Source organism: Marmota marmota, unplaced genomic scaffold, assembly GCF_001458135.2.
Source record: "Marmota marmota marmota unplaced genomic scaffold, marMar, whole genome shotgun sequence".
Taxonomy (NCBI): Eukaryota; Metazoa; Chordata; class Mammalia; order Rodentia; family Sciuridae; genus Marmota; species Marmota marmota.
In genome coordinates this window covers 12,793,243-12,816,531 of record NW_026000240.1, presented here as the reverse complement: position 1 = coordinate 12,816,531, position 23,289 = coordinate 12,793,243, and the positions used below count along the sequence as shown (strand labels likewise).

At 43.1% G+C, this 23,289-nt stretch overlaps 1 protein-coding gene across 1 annotated transcript; it reads right to left on the bottom strand.

Annotated features, from left to right (window-relative positions):
- Positions 1-178: 178 nt before the first annotated feature.
- Positions 179-21,092, bottom strand: LOC107143127 (vomeronasal type-2 receptor 1-like). Its single transcript, XM_015486738.2, has 6 exons — positions 20,851-21,092; positions 15,717-16,008; positions 12,661-13,533; positions 8,491-8,718; positions 2,418-2,541; positions 179-1,292 (listed from the first exon to the last, which is right to left on the bottom strand). The coding sequence occupies exons 1-6, from the start codon at positions 21,090-21,092 to the stop codon at positions 310-312; spliced, it is 2,742 nt and encodes a 913-aa protein (XP_015342224.1). The 3' UTR covers positions 179-309.
- Between the last annotated feature and the right edge of the window lie 2,197 nt (positions 21,093-23,289).

The window sequence follows — 23,289 nt, the reverse complement described above, 5'->3', positions numbered from 1 at the left end:
GTTTAAGAACAAAGATGTATTCCAGAACCAATGTTTTTCTCTATCATTTGTGCCTCTCAGCTCCTCTCCTATGCACTCCTAAACCTAAGTATTATGAAAGATCTGAATGAAATAGTTACAATTTCAATAACAAAGGGCATCCTAATCCTCGCTAGTGTCTTACAGAATGAGACTCCACACACCTTGCTAAGATACACCACCAGAGCCCAAATCCACAGCACTATCCAGAGCTGTCAGGCAGCTGCTGCAGGGGCCACCCGAAAGGCAACGTCACCATGGTCGTCCTGAGGGGTACACGGAGCTTCAGCCCTAGTGGTCCAGAACAGTGGACACTGTGGTGTTGTTCAGCTCACTGCTCACTGAAGCTGAGGTCAGCTGGATGCTCCTATCTACAGTGGGGACTCTCCCTCCTACGACCTCATCCGTGTTCCTCTCTGGCCTCAGCAGAATAATGAAGCACTTGGGAGCAAACATGCAACCCAACAAGCCATAGCTAGATGCCAAAATCGCAAATATCTCCACAGCCACCTTGAACTTGCCTTTGGTGCTCAAGTAAGCAGGGACAAAAGAAATCCAGACAATAAAAAAGACCAGCATCCCGAAGTTGATGCACTTCCCTTCGTAATAATTATCTGGCAACCGACGAGCCACAAAGGCTGTAAGAAAGCACAGCAAGGCCAGGAAGACATCGACCCCAAATGTGAAGCACAGAAATTCCAGAGAGCCTTCATCACATTCCAGAATGATCTTTATGTTTTGGGATTCCATGTTCTTGTACACCTTTGGGGGTTCAAATACCAAGTAGGTTGTGCATATGCCGATCTCCACCAGAACAGAGAGCAACACAATGATCTTTGGACAAATGGGGTGCATGGATATGAGTCGGGTTTTGGATCTGGAGATTCTGTAGGCAAAAAAGAGAGAAAGAGTCTTTCCAAGAGTGCAAGACAGGCAAAGGGAAAAGCCCAGGGCCAGCGTGACCTGGCGGGCCATGCAGGACCAGGTACACGGCTTGCCAATGAAGAGCGTGGACGACAGCGCCGTGGTGGCCAGGGAAGCCTGTGTGAGGAGGCTCAGCTCCCGGCCATTGGCCTGGACCAGGGGCGTGCGCCTGTGCACCACATACACCACCATGACCGCCAAGGCCACCAGGGCCCCAAAGACGGCGAGGACAGCAAGGGTGAGGCCCAGGGCGTCATTGTAGGCGAGGAACTCCACCTCCTGGAGCACACACTGGCTCTTCTGCACGTTGGACCAGTAGTCTTCACTGCACGGCTCACACTCCCGTTGACCTACGGAGCAAAGGACAGAGGTGGACTGCAGGGAAGGCCAGTGTTCCCATCTCTGGGAGGAGCCCAGAGCAGCCATGGGCTTGCAGCAAGGATGCACTGAAAATCCCTTCTGTGGAATGTTCATGACCTCTCAAAAGAAGTCGTGATAACACGGCTTCAGAGCGTGCCGTTATCACAGACGGGGAGTGAGTTTTAATTTTAAAAATTTAGTCCCCCTTCTCAATGTCAACCTGTCCCATTGGTCTCGCCAGGTATCAGGTCCCTTTCTTTTTTCTCCAATGGTCTATTGAGAAAGGAGATATGTATCCTTATGAGCTAAGAACAATCCATGAGAGGAAAATTGATTACTGAGGTGAAACAATCAAGAGGAGTGTGACGAGGACTCGGTTAGTTTAAAAGCTAGCATTTTTAGTGCTGAAATGAGGAGTTCATGCAGTGATGATTACAGAGTCCACACTTGAAGTACTACGACCTTAAGCCTATTGTCTTTTTTTTTTTTTTTGATACCCAGGATTGAACTCAGGCACTCAATCACTGAGCCACATCCCCAGCCTTTTTTTGTATTATATTAGAAACAAGATATCACTGAGTCACTTAGCACCTCACTTCTGAGTTGCTTAGCACCTCACTTTTGCTGAGGCTGGCTTTGAACTTGCTATCCTCCTGCCCCAGCCTCAGCCTCAGCCTCTGGGATTACAGGTGTGCACCATCACACCCAGCAAACCTATGGACTTCTAGATCTCATGGTTCCAAATTACAGAAAACTAAGTAGAATGTAGAACTGTAAGTAATCTTTTTTCTGATTTAACCTATCTCATAAACGAGTTTAAAGACTTCTTATGAATTTAATTATTCATATTGCACATTTCACATCTTTTGTTTTGAATTTTCCTTATTAACTTCTCAGTTATGTGTCTTTTCCCCACTGTAGCAGCTTCGGAACCAAAACCCAGTGTTATTGTTCTGTTCTGTTTCATTCTACATAGAACAGCCAATGATCTGATGGGTTTTAATGATTTTCATTATAAATTGTTCACATCTACTTATAAAAGTTTCCAAGGAAACTCTTTGCCAGCACAGTTAATGTAACACTTTTTGACATCCATGAGAAAGTGACCGTGGTACCTGCTTTCTCTGACACGTATCCGTCAGCACATGGGATGCACTCAAAGCAGCATATGGGCTCCCCCTGTCGAATCCCTTTCCGCGTTCCAGGAGGACACACGTCAGTACACACGGAATGGGGAAGCTAGCAAAGACAAACAGACATGACACAGACAGCTCTGCCACTTGTGAGTCCAAGAAAGCTCCCATTGGATTCCCATGGAAGTTTCGTGGTATCCTTGGAAACCCAAGGTGCTGGATGACAATAACAGAGAGAACAACGACATAGAGGGTCTAGAGAGAACTTTTGCTGAAGGACAGTCTGGTCGTTGCCTCTAGAAAGGCAAAGCTAATCCTAAAGCTAGTTCCTTCTATTCTTGGGGATCAGGCAAAGCTCCCTGTCCCTGGGGCTCTAGGAGGGAACCATTTGACAAGTGTGCTCCTATTTGGGGGAGACCTGTGACCCCAAGAACCATCTTGCAAACCTGAAAAATGTTTGTTTTCAGCAAGGTCATCCCAACATCACCTTAAAGTCAAAGATGAGTCATGAAAGGTCAATAAAGAAAAGAAAAGAATGATGATGGACTAATGTGTTTAGTAGATATGAAAATAAACCAATAAATGATTGTTCTTTGTCATTTATACAGGAAACTAAACACCCTTTCTCAATATAACTAAACAAAGATGACTTTATAAATGCTTTATTGAAAAATACACTTATTTTGATATAAAAAAACTGGGAAGGCAGAAAGAAAGGCAGAAAAGGCACCTGCTGGGATGTTTTCTTGCTAAATGGGTGCTGTGGTTTGGATGGGGGGCATCCCCCAAAGCTCATGTGTGAGACAATGCAAAAAGGTGTAGAGCTGAAATGAATGGGTTATGAGCACCTTAACCCAATTAGTGAATCAATCCTTGATGGGACTGAGTGGTAACTGAAGGCAGGTGGGGAGTGGCTGGAGGAGGTGGGCTCTGGGGACGTGCCCTTGGGGTATGTATTCTGTATCTGGTGACTAGAGTCTGTCTCTGCTTCCTGATCACCATGTCTTGAGGCTCTTCCCTCCAGGACACTTCTGCCATGATGTTCTGCCTCATCTTAAGTCTTGAGGAATGGAGCCTGCTGTCTATGGACTGAGACCTCTGGAGACCTGCTGTCTATGGACTGAGACCCAAATAAACTTTTCCTCTAATTGTTCTTATCAGGTCTTTTGATCACAGCAGCAAAAAAAGCTGGCTAAAACAATAGGTTTAAAAATTTCAATAGTGAAATCAGGCTCCCTTTCTATTCTATGAGGATGTACACTTTGAAATCCAGAATCAGTACAATGTATGAATCAGTTTATATCTTAGTCTATTGGGAAAGTTTCCTGTAAAGAAGGGAGATAAAATTTATTCTCCACTAAGCAAAGATTCATTTTGAAAAGTGAATAATCACATTCATATTTATTTTGTAAACCAGAATTATTGTATGTTGAGTCTTTCAAAGTCAATCCTAGATAACAGAAAATATTAGAAATCTCTGGGCTAGGTTATGGTAAAACATTACAGAAGTATGCACCCATAATAGATAAGCTACCTGTAAGTTTTCAAAGAATGATAGATGGTGGGTAGATAGACAGGCAGATGACAGATATAAGATGATATTTTCAAAGCACTTTGAGGAGTAGCTAGTCCAAAAGGGAGTGACACCAAGGCACTCTCAAATTCTGAAAGATAAACAATGAAATCCCCACAGATTGTGATGGACTTCTCGCTCACTCCAGTCTATGGAAAGAGCTCTCCATGTGCCTTTATTTAAAGAACCATCATGAACAATGAGGCGGTGCCTATTTGCGCCGTCTCTCACCATCACACCCATTCTCAACCATGGTGATCTGGCAGCTTCCAGCCCACTCACCTCACAGAGACTCCTCCCGCCATGTTTAGAAACTGATATTTACCCTGGAGAGTTAAAGTCATCTTACTACAGTGATCCATGCTTACCCACGACTCACAAGAGCCAAACTGAGGAACGGCCAGGTCACCCAGGAGCAGACACTAAAATAGATTAACAGAAGCTCAATAGTTCTACTTTCCCTGGAATAATACTTCCTTAAAGATCAAAAAAGTCCACTGTCTGTAAGTAACAGTTTCTTCTTAACTTCTGGTAAGTGACAGGGTTTCTGCTTAACTGTCACCAATACTTCTTAGGCTTCATCTTGATGTTGTAGGCCAGAGACCAGTCTCCAGCTTACCAACCTCTTCTCTTGTGAGATATCAGAGCTGCAGTTCTGCATACCAACCGCCCCACTGTTGCAATGGAATGGGAATTCGAAGAAGAACTAATATCAATTAAAAAAAAATTTCCAAAAATTTTTTTGGAAAGAAGAGCAGGGAATATTCCCAAACTCATTCTACAACGCCAACATTACCTCGATAAAAGCCTGGCGAGGACACAACAAAGAAGGAAAGTTACAGGCCAATATCCTTGATGAACATACCTGCAGAAAACCTCAAAAAATACAAATCAACTGGATTCCACAGCACATTGTCAAATGAGATTCATCCCAGGGATGCAAGGATGGTTTGACATATGCAAATGAACAAACATGACAGGCACATCTATTGAAGGAGGACAAAACCCTTATAATCATCTCCAAGATGCAGGAAGGACCTTGGATAAAATCTAGAACCCTTTCATGATAAAAATTCTGAGCACATAAGGTATAGAAGGAGTGCTCCTTAACAGAGCAAAGGCCACACATAATAATAAGTCAACAGCTACTGTCCTACCGAGCAGGGAAGATCTGAAAGCTATCTAGATCTGGAATCTTACAAGGATGCCCACTTTTACCACTTCTGTTGAAGTTCTAGCCAGAGCAATCAGGTAAGAAAATACAAGCATCAGAATTAGAAAAGAGGAAGTCAGATTGTCACTGCTTGCAGACGACAAATCTTATATATAGAAAACCCCAAAGATTCCACCAAAAACTATTAGAATTAATAGTTGTAAATAAATTGAGCAAAGTAGAAGGATATAAAGTCAACGTTCAACAATCAGTAGTACTGCTGTATGCTGAGAGTCAATGATCTGAAATAGACATCAAGAAGGCAATCCATTTACAATAACTGCTAAAAAAGTAAAGTGCCTGAAGATAAATTTAACCAAAAAGGTGATGGATCTTTATAAAGAAAGCAATAAAACATCTATGAAAGAAATCGAAGAGAAATGAAAAATGGAAAGATACCCTGTGATTGTGAATTGGAAGAATCAATATTGTTAAAATGCCCATACTATCTAAAGTGACCTAAAATAAAATGATGTTCTTCACAGGTCTAGAAAAAACAGTCCTAAAATTCATGTGGAACCAAGTGTGTGTGTGTGTGTGTGTGTGTGTGTGTGTGTGTGTGTGTGAGTGTGTGTATCCAAAGCAATCTCGAACCAAAAAAAAGAACAAAGCAGAGGCTTTATACTACCAAACTTCAAAATCTTATAAAAAATATAGGAATCAAATCAGCATGGTATATTGTCATAAAAACATACTATAGACCAAGGGAACAGAATGGAGAGCCTGACAGCAAATCCAGGCCATCTATAGCCACCTGATTTTCAACAAAGATGCTAAGAACACACATTGGAGAGAGGGAAGTCTTTTCAATAAATGGTACTGGGAACATAAATATCCACATGCAGAAAAATGAAAGCATATCCTTATCTTCATCAGTCACAAAAACCAACTCAAATGGATTAAAGACTTAAATGTAAAGCATTTAAAAAACTACTAAAAGAAAACAAAGAAATGCTTGAAGACATTGGAAGGGGCAATTTTTTGGACAAGAGCTGAAAAGCACAAGAAACAAAAGCCAAAATATACAAATGGACCTACATCATATTTAAGGTTTTTTTACTTAAAAAAAAAACTAACTTTGTAGAGTAAGGGAAACAATCAACAGAGTGAAGAGACAACCTACAGAATGGGAGAAAATACTTGCAAACTATACATACGCTAAAGGTCAATAAACAGAATATAGAAGGTGCTCCAAAAACTGCATAGCAAAAACCAAATAACCCAATTTAAAAATGGGCTATAGGCCTAAATAAAATATTTCTCAAAAGAAGGCATACAAATAGACAAAAGGTATGTGAAAAAATGTACAAAATCACTAGTCATCAAGAAAATGCCAATCAAAACCACAATAAGTTATCACCTCACTCCAATAAGAATGGCTATTATAAAAGGACAAAAGGCAGTGCTAGTGAGCATGTGAAGAAAAAGGCACCTTTGCCTGCTGGTGATGGGAAGGGACATTATAGCAGTCATTATGGAAAATACTGAGGTCCCTCAAAAATTAACAAATAGAAATATCATATGATCCATCAATTTTACTCCTGGTGGCATGTATCCAAAGGAAATGAAGTCAGTATGTTGAAGAGGTATCTTCACACTTATGTTTCTTGCAGCACTATCCACAATAGCCAAGAAACAGAAACAATCTAAGTGTCCATCATCTGAGTGAATGATGCAAATGTGGTGCATATATGCACAATGGAATACTATTCAGCCATAAAAAAATGGAATTTGTGACAACATAGATGGAACTTGAGGTCATGATGGTAAGCAAAACAAAGCCAGGCACAGAGAGGCAAGTGCCACTGTTTCCATATGTAGGAGTTAAAAAGTTGATCCATAGAAACTTTGGTGATTACCAGAGACCAGGGAGAGATGGTGAAAGGTTGGTCAATGGGCATTAAGTTACAGTTAGGATGAAGAAGTTCTGGTTCACTATTGTTGATTACAGATAACAATCATGTGCTGATATTTCAAAGAGATAAAAGAAGGGATTTGGGGGGCTGGGGATATAGTTTGATTGGTAGACTGCTTGCCTTGCATGCACAAGGCCATGGGTTCAATTCCCAGTACCAAAAAAAGGAGGGATTTTTAATGTTTTCACCATTAGGAAATAAAAAACGAGGAGACAGAGAGATATGTTTAACCTGACATAAATGAATACAGGTATTGAAACATTACATATTATTCCATAAATCGCAAAGGTTTTATATTTTGTGTCAGTTAAAAGTACATTTTAAATTTCAAAACAAGAAATTTTAAAATTCAAAAAATAAATTAATAAATTTAAAAATAATAAGGACTTAAAAAATATGAATTTGGAAGAAATGAAAAAAAAATTCAGAAAATAAACTTAAGAAAAAGTCCAAAACACTTGAGAAATTAATATAGAAATAACGAGGGTGTGTTGTTCAGCTTTTTGTTGCTGTGAAAAATACCCAAGAAAACAACTTGAAGGAGGAAAGACTTATTTTGGCCCATGGTTTCCGAGGTTCCAGTTCATGGTCATTTGACACCATTGCTTTAGGCCGGAGGTGAGGGGAACACCATTGCTCAGCTCATGGCAGCTAGAGGCAGGAAAGGGGCCAAGGCCCCAGGGCTGGCCTCTGTGACCTACTTCCCCCTGCTGACAATTTCCACCCCCAAATGTATTGATCCACTGATGCAGTCAGAGCTCTCATAATCCAATCACACCCTGAGGACCAAACCTTCAACATATGAGGGATGCTCCAGTTCCATGCCACAACAAAGGGGTTCAAGAAAGAACATAGTTCCATGGAAATTGAATGGAGAATCATTGAATAAAGGCAAGAAAATAACAAAGAGAATGAGATAAAGAAAAGGGCGGAACTAGTGGGTGAGAAAGTATTTGAAGTGGAAGATAAAGGAGGCCAAACATAAGTACAACTGGAGTCCTGGAAGAAGAAAACAAAATGGTAAAACTGATATTCAAAACTGCAATCCAGGCTGGGGCTGGGGCTCGTGGCAGAGCACTTGCCTAGCATATGTGAGGCCCTGGGTTTGATTCTCAGCACCACATGTAAACAAAGATCCACTGACAATTAATAAAATATTTTTTAAAAACTGCACTCCGAGAAAATATTCAAAAAATAAAAATATCTGAATCTACATAGAGTCAAGGTATACTGTACTTGGTAAAATTAAATTTAAATTTGAAGAAAATGACTTCTTTTTACTGCATTAGTGCCTAAACTAATATAGAAATGCAATTTTCTATGCAAACAAAATAGAAAGTCAGAGCAACTAACCTGTGATGACTCAGTGTTCCAAAATATTGTCGAATTCTTTGTGAAAACAAGTTCAAACTTATTTTCTGTAAATATATATTCTCCAACCTTCATGAAGGCAATTTCTCCATTATCATCTAATTGCCAATTTAGAATGTCATAGTGTCCCATCACGTCCCCATTCTTATCAATCTGTATTGTCTTTCCATCATGGGTTGTAAACTGAACCGTCTTCACATAGAACATTAGCTGCGGGGGGGTGGGGACAATAGGGGGAAAAGCAATTTGTAAAAATTTAATTGTCTGGAAATCAGAGCTTCAGAAGGAAAACAATTTCAATCTCCCACCTAACTCATGGAATGATATTTTTTCCTCTTCTATATTTTCACTGTACGATCCATCAATCACTTTTAGCCACGTCTAACAAATCCAACTTGAAAGGTAGTTGGCCAAATTAAGATACGTTATAAGTATAAAATGTACACTAGATGACAAAAACTAAGTTTTTAAAGAAGAATGTGAACTATATTGTTCTTAACTTCACATTATAATTTTGATATTATATTATCAAATTATGATAATATAATATCAAAATTATAATTATAATTATGATAGAATGGTAACATTAGTTTGGAGATACTGAATTTTTTTTTGTTTGTTCTAATTAGTTATACATGACAGCAGAATGCATTTCGATTCATTGTACACAAATGGAGCACAACTTTTCATTTCTCTGGTTGTACATGATGTAGAGTCACACCATGGTGCAATCATCCATGTACCTAGGAAAATGATGTCCATATCATTCCACCATCTTTCCTATCCTCATGCCACTCCCCTGCCTCCCTCCCAGGGCTACATGGATTATTAAATTCAATTATTTTTCTTTGTTGTTGTTTTTTAAATTTGGTCACTAGAAAATTCTAATTGCATTTTTTTGGGGGGGATGACATTGGTTTCTACTAAGGCATAGTGGAGTCAAATAGCTCCTAATGCCTCCACATCAAGGGAAGGGAGACTATTTTAACTTATAGATACCAGCAGGCTACACTCCCACCTCCACCCCTCCTTGCCCGAGGTATTGGTGCTGGAGACACAAGGTCACAAAGACCTCTTCCCTGCCTTGCAGAGCTGACGGCCTAGTGGTAAGACTAGACCATCTCAACGGTGGCACTCAGGTGGTCTACATTGCTTCTGGGAAAGGCAGGGACAAGAGATTGGCCAACAATTGTCTTAGCAGAAACAGGAATTTTTCACCTCCCCAAAGTGGCCACCTGAGCTGGATTTAAAAAGATGAATAGGAATGAGCCTGGTAATTACTTGGAACAAGGAGAGTCTAAGCCAAAGCAATAACATGTCTGTACATCCTGAAGTCCTGCAGGGCTCCAGGGACGAGGATGCACAGAAGAGCCAGGCCAAGGGCAGGACAGAGGGTGGGACATTTTCTGCCCCCACAGAAGGATCTACAGGGACCCTCTGAGAAAATCGCTCCTGTTTCAAGCCTGCCTCTCCCAGCCAGCCCTAGGGAGGGAGGAGCGTGCATTCTCTATGCCGAGGTGACCAGTCTGCACAGGGAGACATCGGGTCTTGGTAAACTCCACCAAGTCCAGCCACCAGCCCACACACCAGGAACGGCACAAACTAGGCCTGGTGGTCAGTGTCTGGCCATCTGGAGTCCCTTGGCTTTTTCATGTCTCATGACCTCGGGTAAGGCATGCACTAAGCAAGCACCAGGTTCCTGTCTGTGGGAAGAGGACAAAGGTCCCCACTGCCTCTGTCTGGGGGTCAGGGTCACACACCTGACAGCCCTTCCTCAGCAAGTACCCCAAGGCCAGTCTTGCAGTCACCGCCCACCACGAAGACCACACCAGGTCACGTGGCCTCGTGTCTCCCTTGTTTCTTGCAACCCTTCGCAATCCACATGCAATCCACACGGGAGTTCCCAGCAGGCGACTCTGTCAGGTCAGTGGGGAGGGACTCTGTTCCTCCGTTCCTCATCTTCACCAGAGTCCAACAAGGAGATGCTCCAAGGCACTCTCCCTAGGGAGACCCGTCCACACGTCCCTCTGTCTGTTGTCCTTAAATGGTAGGACACAGCTCCCTAACACCACCCCAGGGAGAGAATTTAGAAATGTCCAAACACAAGACTAAAAAAGCCTTCCAAATATATACTTCAGACCAAGTCGTCTAATGGGGTGAACTAAGGAGAAGGAGCACAGAGTGCATAGTTATCTGGGTTTTAAACAAATATAAAGTTGTATCCTGATACCTCTAGGAAGTTGAGTAAATGTCTGTATTAACACTCTACAGCTGACATGGGATTAGATCAAGGAACATGGACACCTAACAGACTCACCCACCAACTTTCACCCTGACACCCTGTGTTCCCTGGAGCCTCGCCAGAGACTCTTTTCTTTGCAATGCTTCCAAAAACTTTGCGCTTTGAGCAAAGTTAAATTTAATATTAAAATGTTCAAATAAAAAATTAGAAGTTTACTCGCCATACAAAAGGGTTCTCTTTATGATAGAAGGCATACCCAGAGGACCTCTGTTAATATGAAGAGAGTCCCCTTTGGCATGACTTCATTTCTCTCTTTGCACTGATCACGACTTCTTTAGTAACAATGAGCACACCTCGCACTCAGGTCCTGAGTGCACTCAGGTACATTCTTCAGTTAATGGAAACAGGACTCAGAAGTGGCTGACCACAAAGCTGGGTGGACACTAGATGAGCATGGGACATCTTGGGGGTCCAGAAAGTAAGGAAATGACCGGGACATGTCCAAAGGAAACAAGAGCCAACTCAGAGTGGCTCCCAAGGTCAAAGCTAGGAAATGTAGAGCAACAAAATAAATAATGACAATTATGGATTTTTACTCATAGACTTTAAAAAAATATATCCCTGAGTCCATATTGATAAAACAGGTCTGTGAGGGAGGAGCAGAATCCCAGCTAAAAAATACAGATGGAATGAGGGAAATAGAAAAATCATCATTTTCCAAACAACACTGCGTGATTAAGAGGAATCGTCAATGGAAGTTAAGATGTGTAGGCAAAGGTGTGAGGGAAACAGGCCACTTTCAGAGCCTCAGAATATTGCCCCACAAAAAGAATTGTTAAAGGGAAACATGGTGACTTCACAGTAGAAAAACACAGTGACGTTGCTGTAACCAAGTGGCCAAAGTTAACGTCCCCGATAGCAAGAGACAATCACATCAGAAACCTCCTGTGGGAGGCACGGCCTTGACCTAATGGTGAGGGAAAATGAGACAAATGAAAAACATTCTTAAAAATATGGGCCAGTTCCTGGACACAGAAACAAATAATTTGCAAATAAAAGCAAAAAGGAGGGTGCAGTTGTCCTGGCCACTGTAGATTCTATTAGATGACAATTTAGGGCTACAGGAGGTGAGGGTCAAGGAAGGAAGGGGTGACAAGAGAGCCACAGGTGCCCACAGGGCCTGCATCCCAGGCTGACCCTGCCAGCCCAGGGATATCTTGCCCGATCATTTCAGGGAAAGAGGGGAGACACTGAAGAAGAAAGGCAGGGAAGCCCCCGGGGCACGTATGTCCTGGTGACACCACTCAATAGCTCTGTCCCAACGGGAGTTGTGCAACATCGGCCAGGGGCAGGAAGGGCAGATCCTAGCAGGCAGGCCATGTCCTCCCACACCCTTTGAGGACCACATCTCCAGTTCCCCTGAGGCTGGATGTGGCCATCTGGCTCCTGGGATGTCAAGAGGGTTGTGTGGGGTTTCCAGGGAGAATCCTCGATGGAGGAGCACGCGTGTCTGCCGTTTCTCCTTCCTGCTGCCTGAAACATGGGCGTGATTTGGAAGCCCAAGCAGCCATGGTGGACCACGGGGCAAAGCCCTGGGCCATGGCTGGAGCAACACACCAGAGGAAAGCAGGTCCCCTAGCCCCTCTCTCAGTCCTAGAACACTGACCTTGAAATTTCATCCATGCGAAGAAGAAACCCTATCTTGTTTAAGGCACTGTTTGGGGAGGAGGTGTTTCAATCTTTCACAAAACTAGTAACTATGTTAACAGATGGGAACTTAAAAAGGTACATTCAGGACACCAGCAAGCCATTGTTTTAGTTGAGGATGTAAAATCACATCTATTGAGAGTGCTGAGAGCATGAATTCTTATAATTGTCCAGTTATCTCATGAAGTGAAGGCACAGCTTACCTGCCAAGGATCAAAGTCAGGTATGTACGCACAAGTGTTTCCTGGAATGAACGGCCCCTGCCCCTCCTCACACCTGCTCAGGTGATCCAGGGCATGTGCCAGGGTGTAGACAGCCTGTTTGACATTGTTGGTGATCCTCAGCTGAGACACATCCAGGTAGGTGTTTTTAAGGTCTTCCAGCTTCTCCTGTCCAGTACAGAGCTTATCAGACATGCTGTGCAGTCTGTCCTCTTTACCGGTCATGTTCACCCTGTGGTCGACATTGTACGGAACACTGCTATTAGGCCAAGTACAGTTAAAAGCGGTCTGCCAGAACTCAATGGTCAGGACATCATCTGGATCCCTGCTGGGGTGTATGTCGTAAAGAAACTCTTTTAATCCTGGTATATCAGACCTTGGAATTGCAAATCCAATGCTTCCACCGAAGTATGGGAAGTATTCGGGCTTGGCAAGGAGGGCTGAGGTGATCCACGCTTCGGTTGCTATCCACGTGCGGTGGGTGATGTTGTGGTGAACCATCTCCAGCATGAAGGGATGGAGGTCAAGGTCAGAAGCGTAAAGCACGACCACTCTGGCCGTGGAGTTCTTTACAGCCTGCACGGCTCTTTGCATTTTTTCATTGGAATAGACTTTAGGGATGGTTTCAGAGAATGCCACACAGAGGTTGGCATTCTCCATGTGTTCCTTAAAAATTTTTACTCCGTATTTTCCATAATCATCATCGCTTGCTATGGTGCCCATCCAGACCCAACCAAAGTGCTGGATAAGCTTTACCATGGCCATGGACTGGAACTTATCACTGGCTACTGTGCGAACGTAAGTCGGGAACTGGAATTTGTCACTGAGGATGGAGCAGGAAGAGGCGTAGCCCACCTGCAATTGAAAAGATCCATGCAGTGATTAGAAAAGAGTAGCTAAATCTCCAGTCACAAGTTTTCAGCACATATTTATGGAAAGGGAAGGGTCTCAGCAGCTCTCCTCCCTTTATCCTCACATCCCTCCTCTCCCTGCTCAGTACGGGGACTGCTGAAGGGAACACTTGGTCCTCCCTACCAACCCTTCTCCTAGCCCACCCCATGATGCTAGAGGGGCCAATTTTTAAGATGATGACGTTCAGCAACTGCTCTCCACAGGTGGGGTCATGGCACTAAAAGGGAGGTCACCTGCCCTTCTATGCTCCCCTGAGTCAGGACAGCTGGGCTCCTTGTCAGACTGCACTTCTCACTCACACGAGGAGGGAGCAGACTCAATCCATTTGGCAGACCTACTTCACCACCAAACCCCTCTATATTTTCCTTCTTTATGTCTTCTTCTCTTTCCTTGTCCCTTCTGCTGAGACTTGTGAGTATGTGGTCCTAAGACTCATCTTGAGAAAGGTGGTAAAAAGTGCCACTTTAGTCTCAGCTCGAGGCTACCCCTCCATCCTCGTTCTATATGCACACAGACTTCCTTCCTCCTCTGGCCTGAGATCCTCACATGTGTTTCCTATCAGTGGCCCTCAGGAATGGAGGCCAGGTGGCCAGGCCTGAGCTGTGCATTTCTGCAGGAGCTGACCCTTGACCTCCCTGACTCTGCCATTAAGAGCTGAGGTCACGTTCTCCCTTATCCTGCTTCATGTGACAAACCCATCACACCAGTAGGGTCGTCTGCTTCTCATCTCAGACCTCCACCCTATGGATTCCCCACAAGGGCCAGACCGCTGCTACGTTCATCTGCTCCACCTCTGCCATGTCCCTGCTCCACGGGCTGAAGTCCACATTTTCCTGTAGAATCACACAGGCAGCAGCACGGAAGCCAAACGTAGGAAAGAACCTCATTTAAGAAGCGAAGACACCTGATTCCCAGTTCTGACCTTGAAATTTATAAGTGTGAGATGGTAGACTTAAATTTGAGTAACCTAAATCTTCTGTGTCTTCGTTTCTCCATGAGTGAAATTCAGATGATGATAATCTAGATTTTATGTTGTTCAATTTAGTGCATAAGGCCCCATGCAGTGGTGCATGACTGTAATCCCAGTGCTTGGGCAGGGGGCTGAGGCAGGAGGATCAAGAGTTCAAAGCCAGCCTCAGCAATTTGTGTTGCCCTAAGCAACTCAGTGAGACTCTATCTCAAGACAAAATATTAAAAGGGCTGGGGATGTGGCTCCATGATTAAGCACCCCTGGGTTCAATCTCCAATACAAAAAAAATTAGTGAATGAGAACAAATGTGAACAGGTTTCTTTTCAGTTCTTTCCAGATTTACTCCAAGACATTAAGGGAAAAATTTCATGTAGAGGTCTCTGGTCTGTGTTTGGCCTGCAGCTAGTGTTGGATGGACAGGCAGCTCCTGGCAGCTGAGATTTTACTGGCTGAGCCACCTGACCAGTCCTAATCGTTCTGCTCCTCAGTATTTTTCTTTTCCCCTAAACTTGTATTTTCAGCTGTATAAGAGACACTGTATAAATGATTCTTTTTACAATTATCTCCAATTCCCTCATTAGTTCAGGGACACAAATATGCTTACTCAGCATTCACATTAATAAGTCCCACTATTAATACTTTAATGAGCCATCCTTAGAAATAATTATAGAGCTCTATTTGTATTTTCTTAGTAATCCATTCTTCCTTCCTAATGTCATCTATTCTTATGTTGAAAGGTGTCACTCTCTCTGAATTTAAAATAATCTGTAAAGCCAGCATGCCAAAACTCTACTCATCTTGTGTAATTCCCAGGCCCATTTCAGTATGTCGGTGTATGAACAGGGTCATGAATAATAAGCTATTATTATTATAAGTATATTATATATATTATATTATGCCTATATTATAAGTATCTTATGGCATCCAACAATCAACCGGCCAGCATTAATTGCTCAACTATGAAATTCCACAGAGCATTGTGCCTGGTGAGATGTCAGGTCACTTCTAAGTAGCTATCCTCACTCGCTGGCTAACAGAGGGCCAGTAGTGGCTCTGCAGCTTGGCCCAGCCGCCCCCAGGCCCCTTGTCATGGGCTGCAGTTTCCACACACTCCATTTCTACTTATTTGAAATACTCAGCACCATATTCTGAATACCTGAGGTAAGAAATACAACCCTAGTATTCTTGAAGCAGCGATCGATAAGGATGACCCCCCTGATCCAACAATTCCTGCCAGATACGCCCCAGTGCTGTTCCTGATGTTGGGCTTGTTCTCTTCCTGCCCTGTGAGGAACACCATGGCCGACTCCATTGTCTTAGAGATGGTGGAACAGGAGTCAAAGATCTGATAGCCCAGAGTGATGTTGGGCAAAATATCCTTCCTCTGGTTAATCTCCTTGATCGTGTGGATCATGGTTTTCATCCAGCGGAATCCCCGAAAGTTGAACCTGGAAAGGAAAGAGGCTTTGTAAGGCATGGGTCTGTGGGGGATCTTTGGAGGAAAAAGGTGCTTTTAGTTGAGTGGGTGATAATGGTATTTTGCCCAAAGTCAGCAGGATCTCCATTGCCTGAGCAAAGTCAGTGTCTCTCAGATGGTTATAAACTTGAAAGATTCACATACAAATTGCATTCATGGTTGACTGTTTAGGCTGGGAAGTGACTTTGGGCTATTTTCTTGCCCTATATATCTTTTATATGCTGGAAATTTTTCAAACTGCCAGTTGTCTCTGTTCATAAAAATATGATTAAGTTCATAATTGTCTTCACCAAACCAAGTACCCATGACCCCTGACACAAGTGTGTCCCTCTTACTGGCAGCCCTGGTGCTATATGATTCTCCTGTCCTCCTCCTTATCTCATCTTATTTTCTTCTGACATTTATCAACATTATAAAAAGTACATAAATATATGAAGGTACTTGTGATAGGAATACATAAAAGAATATATTAGTGTATAACATATGCTGTGCAATTTCTAAGATTATAAAATTTATAAATTGATTTATTATAAGTTATATAATACATTATATAATTACATAATATATAATAAAGCATATATTGTAGATATAATTTTAAATTATAAAATTTACTAAAATTATGTTATATATGATATACTAATATAAAATATTTTGTCCTGCTTTTATGTACTTCTATCATATAGTTTTCCTGCCATGCCTTGATTACTAATGTTGAGTGATGTTTAATTAAATACATCTTCTTGCTATGCTCACCACCACAGACAAGACACACTCCTTCCATTTCCACACATTAAAAGGGGAATATTTCTTTTGCAGTTTATTACCCCATTTTTCTTCATTGCTTCTCAGAAAAAAGAAAGGGGAATATATATTCTATTCCCCTTTCTTTTTTCTGAGTTCTAACCAAATTCTGAGATCTAACCTGTTAGAAAGCAAGTCCCCAAGATGACTCTTTCTCGTAATATCTTTGATAGCTATAGTATTTAACCCTCTGTCCCCTGCTCAAAAAAAAAAATAGTTTTGAATTAAATACCTGATAGCAAATTGCCTTGTTGGCAGATTGGAATGTTTCTCTTTATTTGGGTTTTTAGCCTTGTTTCCTTTTTCACTGACCATCCAGTTATTGGCTCTAGACCCTCTAGACATGACAGTGAACAGAATGGACAAAGTGCAATTTAGGTAAAGAAACAGTAATCGCAAAAAAAAAAAAAAAAGCCAAGCAATCGTAGCTCAAAATGGTAATCCAGGAGATGGGGGTGGGTGCAATGCCCGCCTGGAGGGGTCCCCAGCCATGCTGGACTTCAAGGGTAACCTGTGGATAGGGGATGGACCCTGCAGGCAGAAGGGACCTGAGGCGCCGGGACCAGAGGATATGCAACACTGGAGGGATGGGAAGAGTGATGGGTGTGGGTGAAGGAGGGAGCCAGGAGTGGTCAGGGCAGGAACAGGGGAAGAAGCTAGAGGGAGCAACCAGAGCACTGAGGTTTCATCATCCAGGAGGCTACTTTCCAAATTTACCTGGGCCACTAAATAAATTTCTACAGCTATTATGAAGACAAACAACAATAAGTGTTGGTGAGGATGTGGGGGGAAAGGTACACTCCTACACTGCTGGTGGGACTGCAAGTTGGTGCAGCCAATATGGAAAGCAGTATGGAGGTTTCTTGGAAAATTGGGAATGGAACCACCACTTGACCCAGCTATCCCTCTCCTCGGTCTATACCCAAAGGACTTAAAAACAGCATACTACACGGACACAGCCACATCAGTGTTTATAGCAGCACAATTCACAATAGCCAAACTGTGGAACCAACCTAGATGCCCTTCAGTAGATGAATGGATAAAAAAAAAATGTGGTATATATACACAATGGAATATTACTCAGCAATAAAAGAGAATAAAATCATGGCATTTGAAGGTAAATAGAGGGAGTTAGAGAAGATAATGCTAAGTGAAGTTAGCCAATTCAAAAAAACCAAATGCTGAATATTTTCTTTGATATAAGGAGGTTGATTCATAGTGGGATAGGGAGCGGGAGCATGGGAGGAATAGATGAATTCTAGATAGAAAAGAGGGGTGAGAGGGGAAGGGAGGGGGCATGGGGTTATTAATGATGGTGGAATGTGATGATCATTATTATCCAAAGTACAGGTATGAAGACACAAATTAGTGTGAATATACTTTGTGAACAATCAGAGATATGAAAAATTGTGCTCTATATGTGTAATAAGAATTGTAATGCATTCCACTGTCATATAGAAATAAAAAGAAAAATAAATAAATATAGCCATGTCTTCCTTAAAATAATACGATACACTTCAAGAGCTAGAACAACATTCACCTGCTTTGAACTAGCAATTCCATCCCTGAGAAGATGTTTGAAGACACAGCCCTTCCCAAGGGAAAATGCTGTCTCCCCGGAATGACCGCCATGGCACTGTTGATAACACTGGAGAACTGGAGCCAACCTACATGCCAGCAGTAGGACACCAACTGTGTGAACATTTTCCAATAACAAAACTATAATTAGGCTGGGGATATAGCTCAGTAATAGAGCCCTGACCTAGCACATGAAGGCCCAGGTTCAATCTCAGCACCACAAAACAAATATACAAAAAAAAAAAAACCCTCTAGTTAAGGAACTCACATTGCAGGGTGAATATAGTGTTAAGTTAAACAGGCATATGCAAAATTGCTTCTATAATTAAAGCTACACATGAAGTATATGAACATTTGGATAAGGATTCACAGAGATTTTTTTTTTTTAATGAGACCAGAATAATTGCGGGAAGGGTTGTATTTGAGATATTTTCTCATTGATTTCTATTATGATATTCACAGTATTAGTATATAATCTATACCTTTATTGCCCCCCACCACAGAAAAGCCCTCTGAATCCTGCCCTCATGGAGGTCAACCACAAGGAATTCCAACACTTCCCTCCTTCTTCCATACCCTTGTCTTCCTCTGCTCTGAGCAACGTTTTTAAAGTCTTCCTCTCCCACATACCTAGCTGACAGCCAACCAAAGCTCAATTCTATAATGAGATTTCTCCAAACCCCAAAGTGAATTTTTGAATCAGTTATGGGTAAAGGTTAACACTGCCCTAATGAGATTATCCCCAGCCTGGCCCAGCCTGGCTTTCGAGTGCCACACAGACTAGGCCTCCCACGAGGCCTCCCCCAGCACAGGAAAGGTTGCCCTGCACAGAGGAATCCCAAGAAGCCTGGAGAATTCTGAGCCCCCTACTGACAGCAAGCACTGTGGCTGTTATGGTGAAAGTGGATCATGAAGCTCTGATTCTGAAATGTTTCTAATACTTGTAAGGCCCAGCAATAACCACTCAAGTGCTGATCGCACTGATGAAGCAAATCCTAGAATAACCCTGATGAAGGAATTATTTTAAAATGGAATGTACTTACTTCTCACCACTATTCCAACCACAGTGGATATGCCAAAATATTTTTTAAGGGGGAGATGAATTTGTATTTAAAAATAGGTGCACTGGCTTTTCCATCTAGGCTTGCTTGGAAAATCACCTTCCAAAGTTCCACTGAAGAGTGCAGAATAGAGTGACTCCATCCATGAAGTATTAGTGCCCTACATATGACAAAGTCTTACTTTTTGTCAGTAAGGATAGAAGAAGTGAAAACGAGTGTGATAAATAATGAACTGACTCTATTAACGTAGCAGTAAGAAAAAGCCTCCCTCCTCTGCCTTCCACTGCGTCACTGAAGGAATGGAAAACAGTTCAGTCTAGAAAGAGATAAGCAGGACTGATTGCAATTCTTTCCTCTTGCCCACAACAGGACCAGCCCTTCCCGCCCTCTGATGACATCTCAGATACGCAGCATGACAGATGACCAAAGGGAAGGAGTCGCGGTCCGTAAAGGTTTCATGGTGTAAGAGGTGGCTAACATTCTTACAACATGCACTCACGATCCCAGCTACCCTACAGCATCATGGAAACACTCCTTCTACAACACCAAGTGTCCAAAATAGAACTGCGTCTGTGCTATGTCACAACCGTTTAAGAACTATAGATACATTTGAAAATGCACCAAGAAAGAATATAGAAAGACAAAAGGAGCTGCCTTGCTATGGCAGTGGAATAGTGGGTACTCATTCCTCTGTGCATCTGTGAAGTGTGTGTGCACGTTTGTGGTTGCAGGCGTGTGTGAGGCCCCTCTTAGCTTCCCTCGCGTGGACCACTAGCCAGTTAAGATGATTAGACATGGATCCCGGTTCCTGACAGGACAAAGGTGAGTAGGGGAGGAGACTTCCAGCTCTCCATGAGCATTAGCTCAGAAATAATTCAGTATTCTGCACTGCACATTTCACGTAAGGAGAGTTTTAGTCTATAGCAATTAAAAATGAAGCCTGACATTGCGAGACTTCACATCGGTGCTTCTCAAATCTTAATGTGCATGTCAATCAACAGGAGGTCTTGCCCAAACCCGACTCGGATCCAGCAGGCCTCAGATGCACCACCTGGTTACATTTCTGACAGGCTCTCGGGGAAGCTGACACTGCAGGCCCACAGACCACCCTCTGGGTGCAGTGTTCCATATCATACAAAATCTACCTTGGTTCTAACCAAGTGGGAAAAGACCCTCAACACTGAGCTTTTCCAGGTTCTAAACAATCCCAGAATGCCCACGTTGGAGAAACAGGCTGAGAAGGGTGAAGTATCTCTCTTGAGTCAGAGAACGTCAGAACGAGAGTCCTGGCTGCAGATCCAGACTCACCCCAAGCCTGCCCTCCCCCCACCACCTGTAGCAGATGTAAAAAGAGGCCTGAAAGAACAGCTTACCCTTCACATTTGGCAGATACTGGCTCCAAAATAGATTCGTTTGGTGGGATGGTCCTAGCGTGGATGGGAAACAGTCCTCCAATAACAAGTGAATGATTCTGGGCATCTACGTATCCGTTCAAATCAAACCTGCCCAGCAACCTGCAGGTCTCTTCCTCTTGCTTTTCTGAGCCTTCAGAGGCCAATCCAGCCCATAAAAATGCAAGGAGTCCTAGGACCAAGCACCACTTTCTGCTGACCATGTTACCAAGGCAAGTCTGGGGAAAGCGGCTAGTGTTGAAATCATGCAGGCTTTGGGCAGGCACCCTGGTGGAGCAGCACGGTGCCGTGTCAGGTCCCAGTGGGCTCGGCTTGCTGTGACCTGCTGCATAATTGTCAGGCCTCACTCAGGTGCAACTCCTCACAATCACTTGCAATTTATGGATCTGGACCGGGAGCCAAGGGATCCTTTTAAGAAGAGCCTCCTAAAACTCCCTATTATGCTTAGGAACAGTACATATCACAGGATAGTGGCCTTGGGGCTTGAATGATCCATTTATTTTGGAGAGATTGTCCCCTTCATGGTCATGGCTCCTTCATTCACTTGGGTTAGAAAGGGCGCCCTGCGTCATCACAAAGTGCCCAAAGGGGTGACATCAGGCCAGCTCTTTCCTGAAGGGTACAGAAAACCTTGAGTGCAGCATCATGGGATTTGGAATGGAAGATGTCACTCTGGATCTGTGTCCTGCCATTTCTCATCAGTGCTGTGCCTCGGTTTCCCCATGTGTGATAGAATACCCAGCAGCCTTAGAAAAAATGTCGTAGGGCCCACAGAGCCCAGTGGCACTTCTCTGCTGCTGTCTTTAACCTGCTCCTCCAGAGCCAGTGTTGCCCTCAGCTTATCTGCTGGTTCTGGCTCGTATCCTTGGGGTTCTTTCCCAAGAGTCCTCCCCTTCCCTGTCTTGTTAGCCTGTCCCTGAGGCTTGGCCCAGTCCCTTTCCCCAGGTCGACTTCCTGTGAGTCCACCCCCTGGTCCCCGGGTCTGCTCCTTCTCAAGCATCTCTCCTTGGGGAATAAGCTCATGGAATATTTTCAGAACACAATCCAGCAAAAGTATCAGGAGCATGAAAAAGTACATAGACCCTTTGATCAAGTGGTCTTTACTCCAAAGTATCTCAAGGAGATAATAGAGATCCATACAAACTTGATGTGTAAGGATACTGACTACAGTCTATTTATAATAGCAAAAAACAACCAACTAGAAGTACACGGGGCGGGGGTATTTTAATCAGTGATGATCTCTCTATTCACAAGGTGGGATACAAAAGAGCCGTTTAAACTATGTTCTAGAAAAACATCAGGGAAAGATCAACATATGTGCAGAGTGAAGATAACATAGAAAGACTGCATTCTAGGGGCTGGGGCTGGGGCTCAGAGGAGAGTGCTCACCTAGCATGCGTGAGGCACTGGGTTCCATCCTCAGCACCACATAAAAAATAAAATATTGTGTCCACCTATAACTAAAAAAAAAATAAATATTAAAAAAAGACTGCATTCTACGTTTCTGAAGTTTACCAGCATTCTATAGCTCCTTTCACCTTTGTATTTCCATTCAAAGGTTTGGGGAAAGTCTCTGCAAACCAGAAATCAAAAAAAGGGAAAGCAGGGCTGGAGTTGTAGCTCAGCGGTAGAGTGCTTGCCTCGCAAGGCACTGGGCTTGATTCTCAGCACCACATATAAACAACAAAATAAAATAAAGATCTATCAACACCTAATTTTTTAAAATAAAAAAAAAGAAGGGAAAACATCCCCTTTCCTACCCTTTCAGCAAACCCATCTTTTCAGTCCTCATTCTGGTTTCAGGAACCAATCCTCACTCTTATGCAGTACTTCTTGGTGTTTAATTATGTGTGGTTTTAATTTTCTTCTTTATACTTTTCTATGTTTTCCCATGCATTCTACAACACAATTTCTTACACTTCTTTTATGAATGAAAATATTGACGAAAAGAAATATCCCTCGGACTAGGGAGGGAAGATGGTGGCGAAGGGAGTGCATCACCCCCGTGTACCGCGTCACTGTGCGGGAGAATGACGAGTTAGAACAGCTAAAAGCTATCTTGTTAGGAATTTCCAGCAAAATTGGGGTGCTCCAAAATCTAGAGGAAGGATTTCCATCGCACGAGGATCAGCTACGGGGGCTCAAACGCGAGAGATTTGTCCGCACGGAGGGTCATGCTGCTTATTCAGCAAATCGCCCCGTGGCTAGAGTCTGCGGCGCACGCTGGGAAACGACGAGATAGCAACGCAAAGATACAGCGCTGCGGATTCTGCGGGCTTCTGCCAGCTGTGCAATCACCGTGCTCAGTGCTGAATTCTGGGTTTGAGACGGGGGAAGGAAGCAGTCCAATTCGGTTCTCCACACTGGCCAGACCACAGAGGAAGCCAGCGGCCACCATCG